Here is a 16,877-nt window from a genome sequence, read left to right as displayed (position 1 = left end):
AATCTGCAGTTTACCTGTAGAAGATAAGAGCGACTCCTGTCACCACCACAACGCTGAGACTCAGAACAATCACAATGATTTCCTGCATGTCAAACTCTGAAAGCAGAAGAAACAGAATAAAAAGAAAACAATTTAGAGCTTTGCCTTGAACAGAGCATTAAATCATTCTATAAATCCTTCTGCCAAAAGTTCATGTGTGTTTTACCGTCCGGAGTTTTTGGCTCGTCGGAAGGCAGCTTATTTCCTGCCCACGGCAGACTGGGGTTTTGGGTGTAATTGATGGTCATATTTTGTGATGTATCAAATAATAGCAGAGTGTTATACTAAATAGGGAGAGAGAGGGGGAAATGTAAGAAAAAAACAACTATTCGTTTTTAAAGCAGCAGTGTTAACTGATTAACAGACAAAGGTTTTACCTTGGCAGTGTTAGCTGATGTGTAAATGACTGAGAAGTTAACGTCTCTGTCCCCATATTCATCAAGCACATAGTGTCCTCCCATACCTGCTTGCACACACAATCATATAAACAGAAAATAAAACATTTTGCATTGTGCTTTTTCAAAAAGTTAAATTTAAAAAATGCTTTGACTCAATGTTCATTAAAAATTTGACATGAAAACCTGCAGATAATTATTATGTTTTATCAATAAATTCTGTTTATATCCTTTATTAACTGTTAGTTAATTGTAGCTATGAAACATGAGAAAATCAGCATTTCTAAATGTCAAAGTTGATCTTTTAAAGCTTTTTTCTTTTTTACATGATAACTACATGGTAAATGGTAAATGGCCTGCATTTGTATAGCGCTTTACTCAGTCCCTAAGGACCCCAAAGCGCTTTACACTACATTCAGTCATTCACCCATTCACACACATTCACACACTGGCAACGGCAAGCTACATTGTAGCCACAGCTGCCCTGGGGCGCACTGACAGAGGCGACAAAACCTAAAAGTTATTTATTTACTGCAATAAAAGACAAAGATAATGCCATGATAGAATATTCAGTTATCAAAATTACTGCCAGGCTAACGGATTAACAGACAAATCTCACACAAAAATGCAAAAGCATTAACTGAAAACTTAAGTCATGATTAAGTGGCAAAAACTGCAGTTCCTGAAGTCTCCTATAAGATAGATTACGAAAGTATTTTAAAAAAATTATTCCATGTAATTATATATAAAAACAACAACACTTATCTGAACTGTACAATTGAAAAGCTATTCATTTTTTACTGTAGCAATGAGAGAAACCATGCGCATTTCCCCAAACCCTAAAATGTATGCTTCATAACGCAGAGCCCAGAAATAGGTGGCCTTCTGGTGACTCGTCCATCTTTTATATACAGTCTATGGCATTTCACTATTTCTGTTGGAGTTAGAGTAGAAAATTGAATCACAGTGGAATTGTTTTTTTACCTACACAATTTAACCCTAAAGAAGAATTAAGGAGACTCAAGGACCCTTTTCCTTGGGTACAGAAGAGTTAGCCAGAAAACAATAAAAGTTGCCAAAAAACATATGATCAAGTGCGAAGTGTGAATAATCACTTTGATCTGATACTCTGTGTAACATCTTTATATATTGTTTTGTTGTGTAATAGTTGCAAAACCTCAACACACAGCAGTAGAATTTTAAAAAGAGCCATTAGTGTTTCATGTGAGAGCCACACAAAAATGTCTTGTCATCTTTGTTTCTCTGCTGCAGTCAAACTTTGATGTAACCAGCATCAATCTTGTGGACATAAAATAAAAGAATGTTTAACTCATCCTTTTTTATTTCAGCTACTTGAGTAGACGTGGTGTCTTCCCAGATACTGCTTATCAAAGTCCTGGCATTCTGCCTCCAGCTGTGTTGAGTTATCTCTGGTAATACGCACCATAAAAGGAGATGTCTCCAAATGGATTATCATTTGAGCCATTATATGTCCCGTTGTTTTTTTGATTGCTGAGCATCCTCTCTCTGAGCACTTTACCAAACAGAAGAGTCCCATCATGATATCCAGCCACATAATCGTTTATCTGCCAGAAAGAATGAAAGATAAAAGACTGTAAATGAGCAGTTATTTCATGTGGTCTTGTTCGTGAGCTTGAGGTGCAACTCACCGTTTCATTGACTGAAGATCCAGTGGTGTAGATTCTCTGCGGCAGAGTGACCACTAAGACATCTTCCATACCCACAACAGATGTGGTGCTTACATAATAATCAGGGCTGGATGAAGATAAAGGGTGATAACAGTTTGTTGGTATTCAGATTTCTTGATTCCCACTTAATAAAAACTTTGTGGTAGAAGTGCATGTGTGAAACAATGAATTCATGTCCAGGCTTACTTGTAAACATCTATGAGAATAAACAGGAATTCTTTGGGAATCTGGCCCACCATCCCCTTTACTGAGACTACCTCATCAGTGTTCCCACATAAGATTAAAACTGAAAGAAAAAAATCAGTTTTACAGTAAACAAGAAGGAAAATTCTTCAGCTGTGGTAGTGCACTTCTTCAGTCTGCTGTAGTAGACTACTGGCTATTCAGCTCTTTCCGTCTTGACTACTGGTACGGCTTAAATAGCAAACTTACAATGAAATCCCCAGAGGACCAAAACACTTTTCTACTTTATTGAAAAACTATAAAGTCTCAAAAACAGAAAAAAAAAAAAATATATTCACTGTTGCTGTGTCTTTTCGGAGACTGGAACATTTTTTTCAGGCCATCCTCTCCATGAATTGCCTCTGTTTTTGTGCCCAGCATAAACTTGTTAGTAGCTGCCGTCAGCGCGTTGATATACCTGTAGCAAAGCAATGAAACAAAGGCGCTGACCCTGGAGTACAGATGAAGCAACAGAGGTTACTTATAATCATTGAACTTGGCTCACCAGAAGCAGTCCTCAGAGACATTGTTGGCTTTCTTATAGACGTAGAATCGGCTCCATGGCTCCTCCTTGAATGGTAGAGTTTCATTCATGAAGTTAAGGAAAAAGTCACAGATCTTTCGTGCTGGAGGCAGAATTCTGGTCAGTTTAGGCTTGTAGTCACACGAGAGGCCGAAACTCCCAGCAGAGATGATGGGAATGGTTAAACGCAGGCCAATGTTTTCACTTGAAAAAAACACAAATGGGCAAAAATTAAAAACTCATGAAGCTGCTAAGTAATACAAAAGTCAAAAGAAAGAGATTCATACTTACTCTACTAACTGGTAGGTGGCATATGTGCAGGAAGGCCCCAGCATGACGCATCCAACTTCACCATTAGCCTGCAGAAAATTACAACTGCATTCAGGAAAGTGAACTTGCAGTGCAGTTATTTCCCAGTCTAGTACTTCCATTTACTCATTTTCTTTCAATCCCTCCTTCTACCTAGCTCTGTAATTTTGCAATATTTCCCAAAATCCATTTCATTAGTCCCCAGTAAAATTAGCTGCATCTGCTGCTGTTGACTGTGCTGGACGAAGCAGGATCAGCTGGGGAGTTTGTCCTGATGAGGTAAAACATAAGAGATGCACTGACTGAGCTCATTATGCAACAAGCTGTGTCTACATTGCACTGTGGTTCTATTTAGCCTGGTGTTTGTGGTGATACTTGTATCTTGGCATACCACTGATTTATAAGCATGATAACCTCTATATCGCAAAACCTTCTGGTAAACTTCCTCCTTAGCTCAGATGCCTCTGTGACCTATGCACAAGGTTACCTTCCAGTTTAAACCAAACATAGCTCATGGTTTTATCTCTTGCAAGTGATGGCAGTATCATCTGCCCTTAATCAGAGTCTGCAGCATCAAGCACAAGTCATCCTGCCCCCAGCACTGACTGGCTCTCCGTGTGGCTCCTCGATTAAACACAATATTCTCTTCACTACAAACAATTCTCTTCAGAATAATATTTCAGTATTTCTCTGATCTCTTTCACTTCTGCCACCCTCCTCATAAAGTCTCTGCTTGTCTGACACTGGGCAGTTGTCGGATAATCTCTCCATGATGCAGGCCATATATACTGACTATTGTTTACCTAAGGTCTATGCTGTTGGGACCTTTTGGTACACTAAATGGACAAAAGTATTGAAAGAGCACTGATGAAAAGAGTGGGTTGTTCTAAAGAGCCTGCTGAATTCAGACATGGCACTGTAACAGGTTGCCAACATTGCAAGAAATCAGTTCACGAATTTTCTTCCCTCCTAGATACTCTATGATCAGCTGTAAGTGGTTTTATTGCAAAGTGGAAGCATTTAGGGAGCAACAGAGTTCCAAATCCCTTCTGGCAGTAACATCAGCATAAAAACAGTCCACTGGGAGCTTCATGGCACTCATTGGAGCTTCTGTAGGTGTAACGTGTAGGTGTCCCAGTACTTTTGTCCGTTCGTGATGTTAAATTCATGTTTACAATTAGAACTCTCCTGCTGTAGATGTTTAATAGATGCATAATGATTCCAGTTACAAGCCAGTTTAAGCATAAGAACCTCAAACCCCTCAGACCTGTTTACAATATCTAAAACAAAGGCTTTAAAAAAAACTCAGGGGCTTTAGGACCAACAAAATCACGTCAGAAAGTGTTACGTCTCATTGTGTGCGCTGTGTTTAAGCATGTAACCACACTTACATTTAGTTTCTTGAGTATTGTCAACCCCTCGCACGTGCTGCTCCCGCAGCCCTGCCGCTTGTACAAGTTGGTGTTGAACCCGTTGAAGTTAGCAGTCAAAGTGAAGTTTAAACCTTGAGTCATGGGGAAAAAAAGATAAGACTTATGTATGTCAAAAACAATGAGATTAGATTAGTCTGATGTACTGGCAAAAATAGGTCTAATGGTCAAATCTGCATCAGAAGCAGGAATAACAATAACTTTTTTTTAGGGTCCCTCAATGACAGATATTTTAAATAGGTAGTGTATGTCTCTAAACTAGTTTAATTTGTGTCATATCTGTCAATATGTTTTTTTCCTGCAGAATATGATGCTGAAAAATAACCTAAAATAGTATCATTGCATGCTTTCATCCAGAAGAGCAGCTCCGGATCTGCTTTTAACAGCGCAGCCAAGGCTGATGTGTAAAAGAGTACGTACATCACCTCGCAGAGTCAAATGGTGTTACAGGTAGCTATTAAATATTCCTTTGAACTGGTACTTCTGGAACGTTGATAAACTGTGACTCATCTTTTGTCCTTCTGTTGGCATTGACTGCAGAAATCTTCCATCACTTCTGCTCTAATAATAAAACGAGTAACCTTGAACTATTTAACACCAGTGTAAGGGACATATCATTTGGTACATTTAACTTTTTCGTAGTAAACGCATGTGAGCAGTAAAACACTGGTCAAACGTCATTGAGCCAGATTCCTAGAAGAATGATTTAAATACGCAGAACACTTTTAAAGCTATTTTAATGGTTTCCTAGCAGGACACGACTATTTCAGCCTCGCCTAGTAAGCAGTAAAAAAAGACCTAGAAAGAGGTAGGTAGGATCTACATGGAGCTTGAAAAAGACGTATTTATATGCTATATCTTTTTAGCCTACGTTAAATACAATTTAATGTCTAAAATAAGATAATAGGATGCATGTCTTACTTTTAGACTAGACAAACAAAAACCCAGCGGTCTAGTTTTTTAATTGTTTTTTTAAGCTGAGTGTGAAATATGAAGTGTGAAGTATAAAGTAAAGTATATTTTGTGTAGCTTAATGTAGTGGCAGAGAATATCTAACAATGACCCTTTCTTTTGTTTTTCTTTTTTCTTTTTTGGGGTGGGGTTGTATTTTGCGGTGCTGGAACAGAAATATTTGCATGGATGCACCGCTGGCCTCCCCCATACTCAAAATATTCTGGAAACAACACTAATACACTCGCTGTATTTGGTTTAATTTAATCTGAAAGCCTAATCAAAAAGCATTTAAGTCACATTTTAAATCTTTCTTCTCCTCAGGAATCAAATAATTTTACTCTTCAGATATCACCATATTTATTAACACCCGTTTTTGTTGTTAAAGTCAGATATCTTTTGTTTTGTGATCTTTTCTGTAGGGTATCTATCTGTCCATACCATACTTATCATTCTCCAGCTTGTCAGTTAGAATAGCTTCTTCCACAGCTGCCTTCACAAGCGGCATGCTCCATTCATAAGTGTTGTCCTCCAGCAGTACAACATTCATGTAGTAAGAACGGTTTGTATTCAAACAGTCTTCGATCATGTCACTTGTGACCATGGCCACTGTAAGCGCTCCCAGGTAAAGTAAAGCGGACATCCTGATCCCCGATATTTTCATTTTTCCCTCTGAATTTTTGGCTCTGGTATACATGTCAAAAATAAAGACATCTGCTCAGGTAAACAGGAGGCTAGGAGCGCAGCAGGTCCTCTCCAGTGTTGACATAAGTCCAAAAACAGAAGTGAGCACGTCTCTGCAGTAACCAAGCAGAAGTCGCTCTCTTGATCGCTCAGTCTTGATCCAATGCCCAGAATCCAGGTAAGAGAAGTTTTGTGTAAGAGCTTGACCTCCAAAACTTTCAGTAAATACAAAATATCTAGATTAAAGTCAAGAAAAAGAAGAATTAGGTTCCTCTTGGTAAAGACCGACTTCAGTAATCGTTCACCTTACTACAGGTTGGTCTACCTGTCTTCCTTTTGTTAATGAACAACTGAGACAGGAGGAAGGCAGGGCAGGAAAAACTCCCACACTCTACCTGGAATGGCACTTTACTTTAAAAAGTGACCAAGATCATAATTCACCCTATTTGTAAACACCATGTTTAGACCTGTCTCCCTGTTACCGTCTAAAAAAAAGTGTATTTCCCTCGTTTCAGCAATGATGACGTTAAGTGTGAGAACAATCTGTGCAGACTTTTAACAACAGCACATTAAATCTGGCTCCTGGAAACAAAACACACCAGTACACAGTGGCACCACTTAAACACCTGTTTTGTCTTTTTTCTAACCGCTTTGTTTCCTGCACTGCAGACTTCTTTACGCAGAGGCCGGGGAGAAGCTTTCATGCTGAGGGGGTCAAAGCTCACAGGAGGCCATAAAAGCAAGGGCTTGTGTGGAGCTGATAAATATTGTCGGCTGTAAAAGCCAGGTGGATTAAGCCTGTAAAATTCTTTGCAAAATGCTCATAAAACCAATGTCACCGCATTTTCAGAAGAAAAAACATTTTAATCCTCAGAGGTGCTGTTCAATGTTTCAAGTAATTTCCATAATCCTCAAGAAAGTACCTTTTAATTTAGATCATCTGTATTTAAAACATTATTAGTGTATAGCTTATAAATAGTGTAATTACGACCCAATTAAGACAGTATTTTAATTATTATCAAAAGCATCACATAAAAACTTATTTATCACAGCAGGATAAAGGTCAAGAGCAAAGTTATAACAATCTAATAACTGCACTGATTTGGTATTTTCTGCTTCCAACAAATTTAAACTTTCTCCACCACAGAGCTCAAAAACCATTAAATATGGATTCACTCTTGTTGCCAGCAGAAAGTCTAGAATGAGTTTTAACTTTAGTCAGTTATCCAACTTTTTCATTAAAGCTAATATAAGGTCAAAACCTTTGACTTTCAATAGAATATGTATTGTCATTAATATCTGTTCATCAAACCCACTAAAAATCAGTATTTTGGCTTTCCCATTGTGAGCCAACACGTAGCTAAAATTATGACAATATACTCGTAATGCCAGTTTCACATGGATTTGTCCAACTTGACCGGATTGATTAAAATAACTTAAGTACAGATTTATGATCTGCATCATCTGGCTCGTCTGAGTATTTGAGAAACTGCTTATCTACTGGGATTTTCCCACACGACCCTCTCTAAGGTTTATAAAGAATGGCCTGAAAAGAGGAACTATTCATTGATCATGGCCAGTGAGTTACTAACATGGTACAAAATCTGTTTCCAGCATGATGTTGAATCTGTGCCATGAAGAATTAAGACAGTTCTGAAGGCAAAAGTTGGTTCAACCCACTGGATGTATTCTAATTTCCTCCATCTCCATTCAGGTAAAACTGAGGTTCTAGTGCTCAGCCAATAACATCAAATCATCTGCTAAAACCCTGGGTATCATTTTTGAGTGTAATTTGGAATAAAAATATTTAGACTAAAGTTAATTTTCCCATCAACTGATATTGTTTTATTATTGTGTTAATATAGCACAAGTTTCAGTTAGCTTTGCACAAAAATAGAAACATCCTCCAAAGAGCTACTTTTTTACTTTCTTGCTTTGAGTACATTTCAGAGCCTGAACTTTTTAACTTTTACTTGAGTGAAGAAGTAAGTAGTACTTGTACTTCCACTTAAGTACAGAATGTCTGTGCTTGTCTGATATTTTGCAACTATGCGTGCATGTATGTGTGTATGCTGGAATGGATGATTATTTGTCTGTTTATGTGTCTGTATGTTTTAACATGTGTGCTTATCTTCAGAAGGTGTTTTTTATTTGACCTTTGAAGCACTTTATTTTTTTTCTCTGTGTTTTAAAAAGTCCTATATGAATAAAGTTATTATTATTGTTATTATCTTATTATTCTTTTCTAATTTTTATTTATCAAATGCCAGACAGTCATAAAGCACATAGGTACATACAGAAATGTATGTACTTATGTATACAGAATTTTTTTTTATAACATTCAGTAAACATAAATAACATAGATGACATGAATAACCCTCCCCCTTCCACCCAATAATTTGAAGGTGAATATGTTACAGAAAGATGGGTTAACCCAAACAAAAGAAACAACAACAACAACAAGAAAGCCAACAATAAAGTGCTAGTGCTTATCCTTATGGATTAATATTAACATTAATATCAATATTAAAAAATAATATTAACATTAATCAACATTATTTAATATTAATTAATATCAATATCAATGGCTACTTGCTCCTCAGTCAAAGTAAATTGATAATGCTGGTGTATCTTAAATGAAATAATCTTAAGCGGTGGAACAGCCACTGCCGGCAGTAGCAGGAGAGCTTGTGCACGGGTGTATGATGGACTACAAAGAGATTTCTCGTGCTGGTAGTTTTTAAGTAATGGTTTCCAGTGAGTAAAAAATCTATCAGATGAGCCTCTGAGGGAGAATTTTATCTTCTCCAATTTTAGTCCTAGGATGTCATATTATTATTATTATCATTATTATTATTATTACTTATTGAACATCACTTCGATGTCTTTGTTAGACTTTTTAGCAAGAAAGAAACTTGCAATGTTGACTTGAACTCATAACCTTGTGCAACTTCAAAGATTCAAAGTGCAACAAATGAGATGGAATTTAGATGTGAATAAACAGAAAAACCTAAAAAGTGTTGTTTAGGTTAAAAAAGCTGGATTCAGTATGACTAGTGTGTATATGACAAGAAGATGTTTTTGACTGTCTGTTCACAGACATGTAGTAAACCACATTAGAGGTCATTGTTTAAAAAGAACTAAACAAAGAGTGATGCATTAAAATATTGCATTAAAAGAGTCAGATGCAGTGTTGCAGTGAGTTTACCTCATGACTTTCCGCTGGGAGGCTGGTTTGGATCTTCGTGAATCCAAAAGTGAGCACTGGCCTTTCTTTACAGTGTAAAGCTCATTCTGTGAGAGGGAATACGCCTTAAATTTAATATTGCACATTTAATATATTATTGCAAATTTCATATATCCCCCCACCCCACCCCCAAAGATGCCCCACCCCCAAAATCTATTCCTAAATCTTGCTTGTGGCAGAGTCATTCTCTTTGCTTCAAGAGGAACAAAATTGTTGTTCACATCTAAAGCCATATTTACTTGTTTCTGTGCACGTGAATTTAAATGGCATCCTGTAGAAATAAAGTCTTTCACACAGCTGTGTTTACTTACCTTTAACAAACGCATTATTAATGCCTAACCCTATTTACACAAAACCAATAAACATATCTGGGATAATGCTCATCATTTCTTCCTGTACATCACACAGCCTCCTGTCCAGCTGCCACCTTACAGGGTCGTAAACATCTTAAGCAAACACGCACAAATGACGGTGTAATTGCACAGTCAGCCCAGGGCCACACAGTCATTAGTCCCATTGCAGTCCCATGTGAAGAGGCTTTCTATATGTTTTACTTGGAGATTTATCAGCCACAGGAAATTATAACGTGTTAAAAGGAACACATCTCTTTGTTTTATTGTCTCATCTTGGCTGTTTAATAGCAGCCAGAAAGCATTAAAAGTGTCTGTTATTGTTAGTCAGAGAAAGCTTTAGATCTTCAGTATGGGCTTACAGCAACAAGACAACTTTGGATTTGGGATTGGGTTTCCTGTTTTCATGGGCAACAATTAATCTTAGTTTACAAAAGAACCAAGCTCATGCTTTAAACAAAGGTAAAGGCTATAAGACTCCTGTCAGCTCAGGCTGGAGATAACAGAAATTTGTGTCAGAGTAAGATAAACAGGTATCTTAAATATTTCAGTAGCTAATTATTAGTCTGTTTGTGATTAGTCAATAATTGCCCAATGCCTCCCTTCTCATACAGCATATTAACCATATCGACTGGCAGCATACTAATAAATCTGGAGCCTATAACTAACGAGTTGAACTTGGTGGCACAGTGTTTTTTTCCACAGCCCTTTCCAAAGAGTTTTATCACTCATATTGAAATTCAGTGCAGTGGGGATTTATGGTTATTGTGAAAGATAAAACAGGTAAGTAATTTATGGTTCCACTGTTAAGCCTGGGACTTGTTGCAAAACTGGACATTTCATCACATGCTATTAAGTAAAACTAGGTTAGTTCAGTTTAGTTTAGTCGCTGCAAAGGCATTACAATATTGATAATTGATGACAACAAATCTCACACAGCTTCATTTTGGTCTGTGTCATATATTAAAAGAAATAAACCAATAAACCAAAACAGGAGATAGTGGTGAGTGGGGTTAGATGAGCTAATGGCTAATTTTGTATACATTTGGGTAACCACCTACATTTTGTATCTAGATCTAATGTATTTGAGGAACTGCCCTGAACTTATCTGACTAATATCTCTTTTTCCATTACCACTGCCAACTACTATTCTCACCTCCACTGCCTCACTTATCAGTGGTGTACCTCAAGGTTCTAGTTTGGGTCCATTTCTGTTTTGAATGTGTAAAACTTGTGTCTCACAAAGTTTCTTCAAACCTAATGAAAATAAAACTGACCACAACTGAGACACTCACATTATTTACACTCTTATGACACATACATATAGGACCTTGGGGTTCTGTGTGCCCGTTTTGTCTCCATGTTGGACCCTACGAACACAGATGTTCACACATGTGTACAAACAGGTGCTCACAAATGCACACTATCTTGGTCACATGACGTGTGTCTTTAGTTCTGTATGCTGCTCAGTAACACTTAATATTTATTATTTGCTGCTAGTTGTGCATATGTTGGTTGTTGATGTGACCCTGCTGTCCCTGCTGTGCTGTTTTTTGCTTGTTTTTTTTTATTCAGCAGATACTGAAGCAGATTTTCAGTGTCTTTTCTCTCTCTGTCCCTCTTCTCCTCTATTTTTGCTGTGCATTGCTGTGCAATGCTTTCTGTTGTGTCTAAATGTGTATTATAAATAATTTTACTTGATTTGCTTACATTTTACTTAAAAAGTGTCTGTTTTTTGTCCCATGCCCTCTTCTGGCAAACATGACTAGTTCATCTTGTTTGAAAAGAGCAGCATGACTGCTGCTGGATGTGACAGTCATCCTGGACACTCTGTGCATTTGGATACAAGTGATGGTGAATGCATTTGCATTTGTGCTTGTGTTCAGGTTTGAATGTGACTGCATTAAAGCTTTCTAAATATACTGTGTTTTGACACTGGTAATCTGTGATATTCTGTTCTGCTACTATCGCTCTCTCATTCTGCCCTCTTGTGGCTGCTGTGCTTCAATGACGATGATAAGTTGTGGAGAAGATGTAAATATTCTGTAGTTTGCATGTCAAAATACGAGGTAAGACTTTAAGACACGACTCACGAATAAGGTTGCAAGTACCCTGTACTTACATATAATTTGCAGGCAACAAGTCAGGTTTTTGTAGGAAACAATGAAACAAGTACACTGTAAGCAGAAATGAGCAGTAACACATTACAAGTAACAAGTTACTATAATCTAATTCAATTTTTTTCAAGTAACAAGTAAAGTAAGGGATTACTACTGCAAAAAAGTAATTAGATCACTGTTACTTTCCCATAAGCACACTGCGTTACTAAACCGTGATTTTGTTTGTGAGAGTTTCTCATGACAATGACGTACGAGCGTGCAACGTCCAAAGTAGCAACAGACGTGTACAGATCAGCAATGGATAATATGGCGTGCGGGAGAGAGTCCGACCATGCAGCGCTTAAAGCTTGGAAGTACTGACATTACTTTCAGTTTGATTGTGACAAAACATTAGCGTCCCCTGTACAGTGCATGGGAAAAAACTTTTTTCTACAGCAAAAAATTAAACTTGAAATCTGAGCAAGCACCTAGGACGCTGCAACGGGAATGTGAAATTCACAGAAAAACTCCTGGATCCCCCCACTGACATGACCACTGCAGCACTGGAGAATTTAAGATTTAAGAGCAACAAGACTTATTGCTGCTGAATCTTTGATTTTATTTTCTTTGATTTTATTTATTTTCTGCTTTGTTTTACTTGCATCTATGTGAAAGAGTGAGTGTAAACACACACAAAAATTATTTTATCTGCTGGAATATGCAGAAAATAGGTTAAAATGTTAAACAAAATTTTTCCAGTCAGAGAATGTTGCATATAATTTAATTTTTGCTTGATACAATGTGCATAAAGGTAAAAGATAAATAAAACAAGTAATAAAACAATAAAACAAAACAATAAAACAAGTTTTAAAAGGCAACTTTTTCGTTTGATTCAATTTTATATGATGGATTATGCAGAATAAATAGAATTGGACTGAAAGGTCTATTGCTTTATTACGTATGTTTTTTTTAAGTAACTAAGTAATAAAGTAACTAATTACATCACTCAATTACTTCACTCAGAAGGCTGTAAATTCGGCTCACTGGTCAGATCAAAACCGTCCCCCCGGTGTCTCAGTGAGCCTGCCCCTCTGAAATGACTTTATTGATGTGTCTGGGAGGAGTTTGAGATGGCGGCCAGGGGTTATAGCCAGGGGGCTTTTTCTAGTAAGTCAGGTAGGTGAGAATTTCCGGTCACTTAGGGTCGCAGGTTTTGAGCGAGGGTGGTGGCCATAGCCCCCAAACAGCTGTTTCACAGAGATCAGGTTAAACCAGACCTCCTCCACTCTCTCACTGGTCAAAGCGAGAGCCTGCCTTTCTGAAATTGCTTTACTAATCAGTGGTTTTTCCCAAAAGGCTAGGGCCACCTCTAATTTTAAATTGCTTTATTGGTGGATCAGGGAGGACCCCCAGTTCGGGGGTCACACTGTGAGTCAGAGAGATTGTCATTTTACCCACACTGGCTGCTGTGTGAAGAAGCATTTTACTTTTCTCTGGGATGCTCGCTCCTATACAACCGTCTCCCACTGAGGGGGAGTGTTTGTAAGTCTTTGATTCTGATTTTCCTTGTTTGGATTAAACAAGTGCAAATGAAATGTAATAAAGCTTTCCATCAGGCACGCAGCCTCCAACTCTCCCCATCCTCACTATTACAAAAGCACCGGTTTAACTAAGAATAACTTAAATTTAACTAGAGTCCAACTGATATATAAATAATGGAGCCAATTTGCCAATATATCAGTACTCCCACTTACAACAGCCGAAAGATGAATATTAAAAAAGTAAAGAGGAAGTCAGAGAAATGCCCTGCAACACGGGTGTCAAACATAAGGACCCAGGGCAAGATTTCAGTCTGACTTCAATCCTGCCCACGGCATAGCTCTGGAAAATGTGAAGGAAAACATTTTGGACTTCTAACTGTATTTTCATAGGTTTTACAGCTTTTGCTACATTTATCTTACATCAAAGTAATTAAGTAATAGAAAACAATCAAATGACAGAAAACTTCTTATTTTTCCCCGTTTTTTCTTTTTTGTGAATTAACAAAAATCTTCTTATTTATACTTACAGCCCAGTCTGGGCAATGAGCTCCCAGACTCTTAGTCTGCATTTTTACATATGTAGAGAATAGCTTAATCCCGCAGAGTCATGCTGACTGATTTCTTTCTTTGCTGGAGCAGCATTTCTTCATCATGTAGAAAAACAGAGATGTGCAGTTGAAATTAGACTTCTTTTTCTATTATGAAGATATCTCAGGGATTAAATGTGTACATTGACAGAAATTGGAATTTCACTAGTGGTGCTTTGTGTGTGTTTGGCACGATATAAATGAGCTGAACTGAACTGAATTGGTCTGGCTTGTTTAAGATCAAAGTCGACTACATGTGGAACACAATGTAAAATGAGGCTAATGTCCCTGTCCTACAACTATGCTATGACTGATATTGCATAGTTTGTCCAACAGAGGGCACTCTGCAACTTCCCATTTGGAAAAGGGTATTTTGAAGGCCACAAACAACCAGCTGAGTAGTCCAGAGCATAAATTAATTTAGACACAGCCCCCAATTTTCAGAGATTTAAATGTAACCAGACAAACATACATAATTTTAAATATCAGAACTGGTTTTTTAATAGTAGGATGAATTTACAGAGGCAAAACTGCAAAATAAGGCTATTGTGCAAATATTTAAAGAAATAACTGCAACAAATGCAGCAAACCTGCCCATGGTCAGGAGACAATGACCAAATCAAAACCAGGGTTCAGGTAATTTGAGCCTGAGGACATGAATATAAAGTAAATGCTATTTGTCATCTATTATAGGGTTATAAGAACAGAATTATCACATTTTTCCCTTATTAATTATTGTATTACTACATGGTCACAGTCTGGCAGTGCTTTACAGTCTCTATACTAGAACATTGAAAATGTTTCAGAAAGTTTTACATTAGTACAACTTACTGTGCTTTGAAAACATTAATGTTTGGTTTTTTTAACAAAATGTTACACAATATGTCTATTAGCACTAGGACAGGGCTGTTCAACTAAAGTTTAAAGAGTTCCAGTTAGACCAAAGGTCCGGATGGTCACATATATATATATATATATGTGTGTATACATATATATATATATAGATATATATATATATATATATACATATGTGTGTGTGTGTGTGTAGTATATATATATATATATATATATATACATACATACATACATATATGTATATATGTAAAAAACCTATGTAAAAAACCTTTCTTACAATGTTTTGGTCAGATAAAAATATATGGGTTTTTTAAAAGTTTTTAAAGTTGCTTTAAAGATTGAGCCAGGAACTACTCAATCTACAGATTGGTTTAAACCATGGGTGTCGAACTCCAGGCCTCGAGGGCCGGTGTCCTGCAGGTTTTAGATAACACCCTAGGTCAACACATCTGAATCAAATGATTAGTTCATTACCAGGCCTCTGGAGAACATCAAGACATGTTGAGGAGGTAATTTAGCCATTTAAATCAGCTGTGTTGGATCAAGGAAACATCTAAAACCTGCAGGACACCGGCCCTCGAGGCCTGGAGTTCGACACCTGTGGTTTAAACGAATGGCTAACTCTTGCATTTACAGAAATGTTTATTAATGCACATTATCCCTGTTAAAAATTTAAATAGAAAATAGAATGCAAAAATCTAATATAGAAAACCTTAAGTATCTATTACAAAGATGCATTTTAAATACATGTCAATACATCCAGACAAAACAGAAGAGCTCCCTATGCATTGTGAAAAATATCCCTGGATCATAATTCTGACCAAGGGCGTAGATTTGGTTTTGGCATTGGTGGGGACGGATGACTCAACCACCGAACCCTGCCCTGTTTCTTTTTTTTTTTTCCTTTTTGTCTTTGCTTCTTGATAAAAAAAAAGGAGAAATATACGTGCCTACATATGCTATTCTACATGCTTTTAAACCATTTAAAATTACAATTCATAGTTTTATATGTGAATTATATAATGTTCAATTACTATTAAACAAATGACTAAGTATTTTAGACTTTAGTTTACTTCAGCCATATTCCATATAAATCAGGTATCATACAAAAATAAAAAAAAGCTTGAAATAGAGTCATGACAATAAAAGAATATGACTTCAAGGACTTAAAAACATTACTTCAGTTATAATACACCAACATCTCTTACACATTAGTACTAAGGGAACACTGAATGACCTGGTGGTTTTTGTCCATAAAACTACTCATCTAAGATTACCACAAAGTAAAAGATCTCGCAGCAAAATTATGCAACATTTTAGGCACACTGTTGCCCCGATCAAATCAGTGAGCTGGGACTTTTTATTCTAAACATGAACTACTGTTACAGCAACACACATGGATTACTGGTGCCCCACACAACAACTCAATGTCCACTATGTGAAGGAGTCTATACTATACTGTCTATACTATACTGTCCTGGTGGACATGGCAACACTTTTTTCATGGTTACATACAGTTTTAGACTGATGTGGGCCAAAGCCTAGCACATACTTGCCAACCTTGAGACCTCAGAATTAGGGAGACATTCAAAGGGGTTTTCTGACATACTGCAAAAACACAAAACTCTGGAGGAATGTGAGAATTAATTCATCTGGATCTGTAACAAACTCAGCCTGATAAACAGAAATGTTCTCTCAAAGCATATTTTAGAAATACTGTGGCTTAATTTTCTAGAAAAACCTGCATCATATGATATCCTGCTGCTATTAGCAGACACTCTGGGCTTCCGCAGTTGCAGTCAACACTGTTATTCAGACGCTTCTCATAAACAAAGCTTTGATCAGTGCTTTTACCAAACATCCTCCTTGTTCCAACCACCACTTCAGCTCCTGCTCATCGCTTGTAGGTGAAAGGTCATCGGCCGTTGAATGGCGA

General features: G+C 37.2%; 1 protein-coding gene across 2 annotated transcripts in view; it reads right to left on the bottom strand.

The window, feature by feature from the left end:
- The window catches only part of gucy2ca (guanylate cyclase 2Ca), a 27,392-nt gene extending 10,515 nt beyond the window's left edge, over positions 1 to 16,877 (bottom strand). Inside the window, exons 1-12 of one of the 2 annotated variants that reach the window (XM_019358181.2) lie at positions 16,796 to 16,877; positions 9,471 to 9,556; positions 4,589 to 4,701; positions 3,180 to 3,247; positions 2,871 to 3,092; positions 2,665 to 2,783; positions 2,330 to 2,429; positions 2,105 to 2,210; positions 1,879 to 2,020; positions 417 to 502; positions 206 to 323; positions 15 to 96 (exon numbers count right to left, since the gene is read on the bottom strand). In XM_019358181.2, coding sequence (XP_019213726.1) covers positions 15 to 96; positions 206 to 323; positions 417 to 502; positions 1,879 to 2,020; positions 2,105 to 2,210; positions 2,330 to 2,429; positions 2,665 to 2,783; positions 2,871 to 3,092; positions 3,180 to 3,223 — 1,019 coding nt within the window. In that variant the 5' untranslated portion in view covers positions 3,224 to 3,247; positions 4,589 to 4,701; positions 9,471 to 9,556; positions 16,796 to 16,877. Of the gene's footprint in view, positions 1 to 14; positions 97 to 205; positions 324 to 416; positions 503 to 1,878; positions 2,021 to 2,104; positions 2,211 to 2,329; positions 2,430 to 2,664; positions 2,784 to 2,870; positions 3,093 to 3,179; positions 3,248 to 4,588; positions 4,702 to 6,019; positions 6,881 to 9,470; positions 9,557 to 16,795 lie in introns of those variants that run through there. The other variant, XM_003443208.5, reaches the window with a different exon arrangement.

The sequence above is a fragment of the Oreochromis niloticus genome, linkage group LG4, assembly GCF_001858045.2.
Source record: "Oreochromis niloticus isolate F11D_XX linkage group LG4, O_niloticus_UMD_NMBU, whole genome shotgun sequence".
In the NCBI taxonomy this organism is placed as follows: Eukaryota; Metazoa; Chordata; class Actinopteri; order Cichliformes; family Cichlidae; genus Oreochromis; species Oreochromis niloticus.
This window is presented reverse-complemented; position numbering and strand designations above follow the sequence as displayed.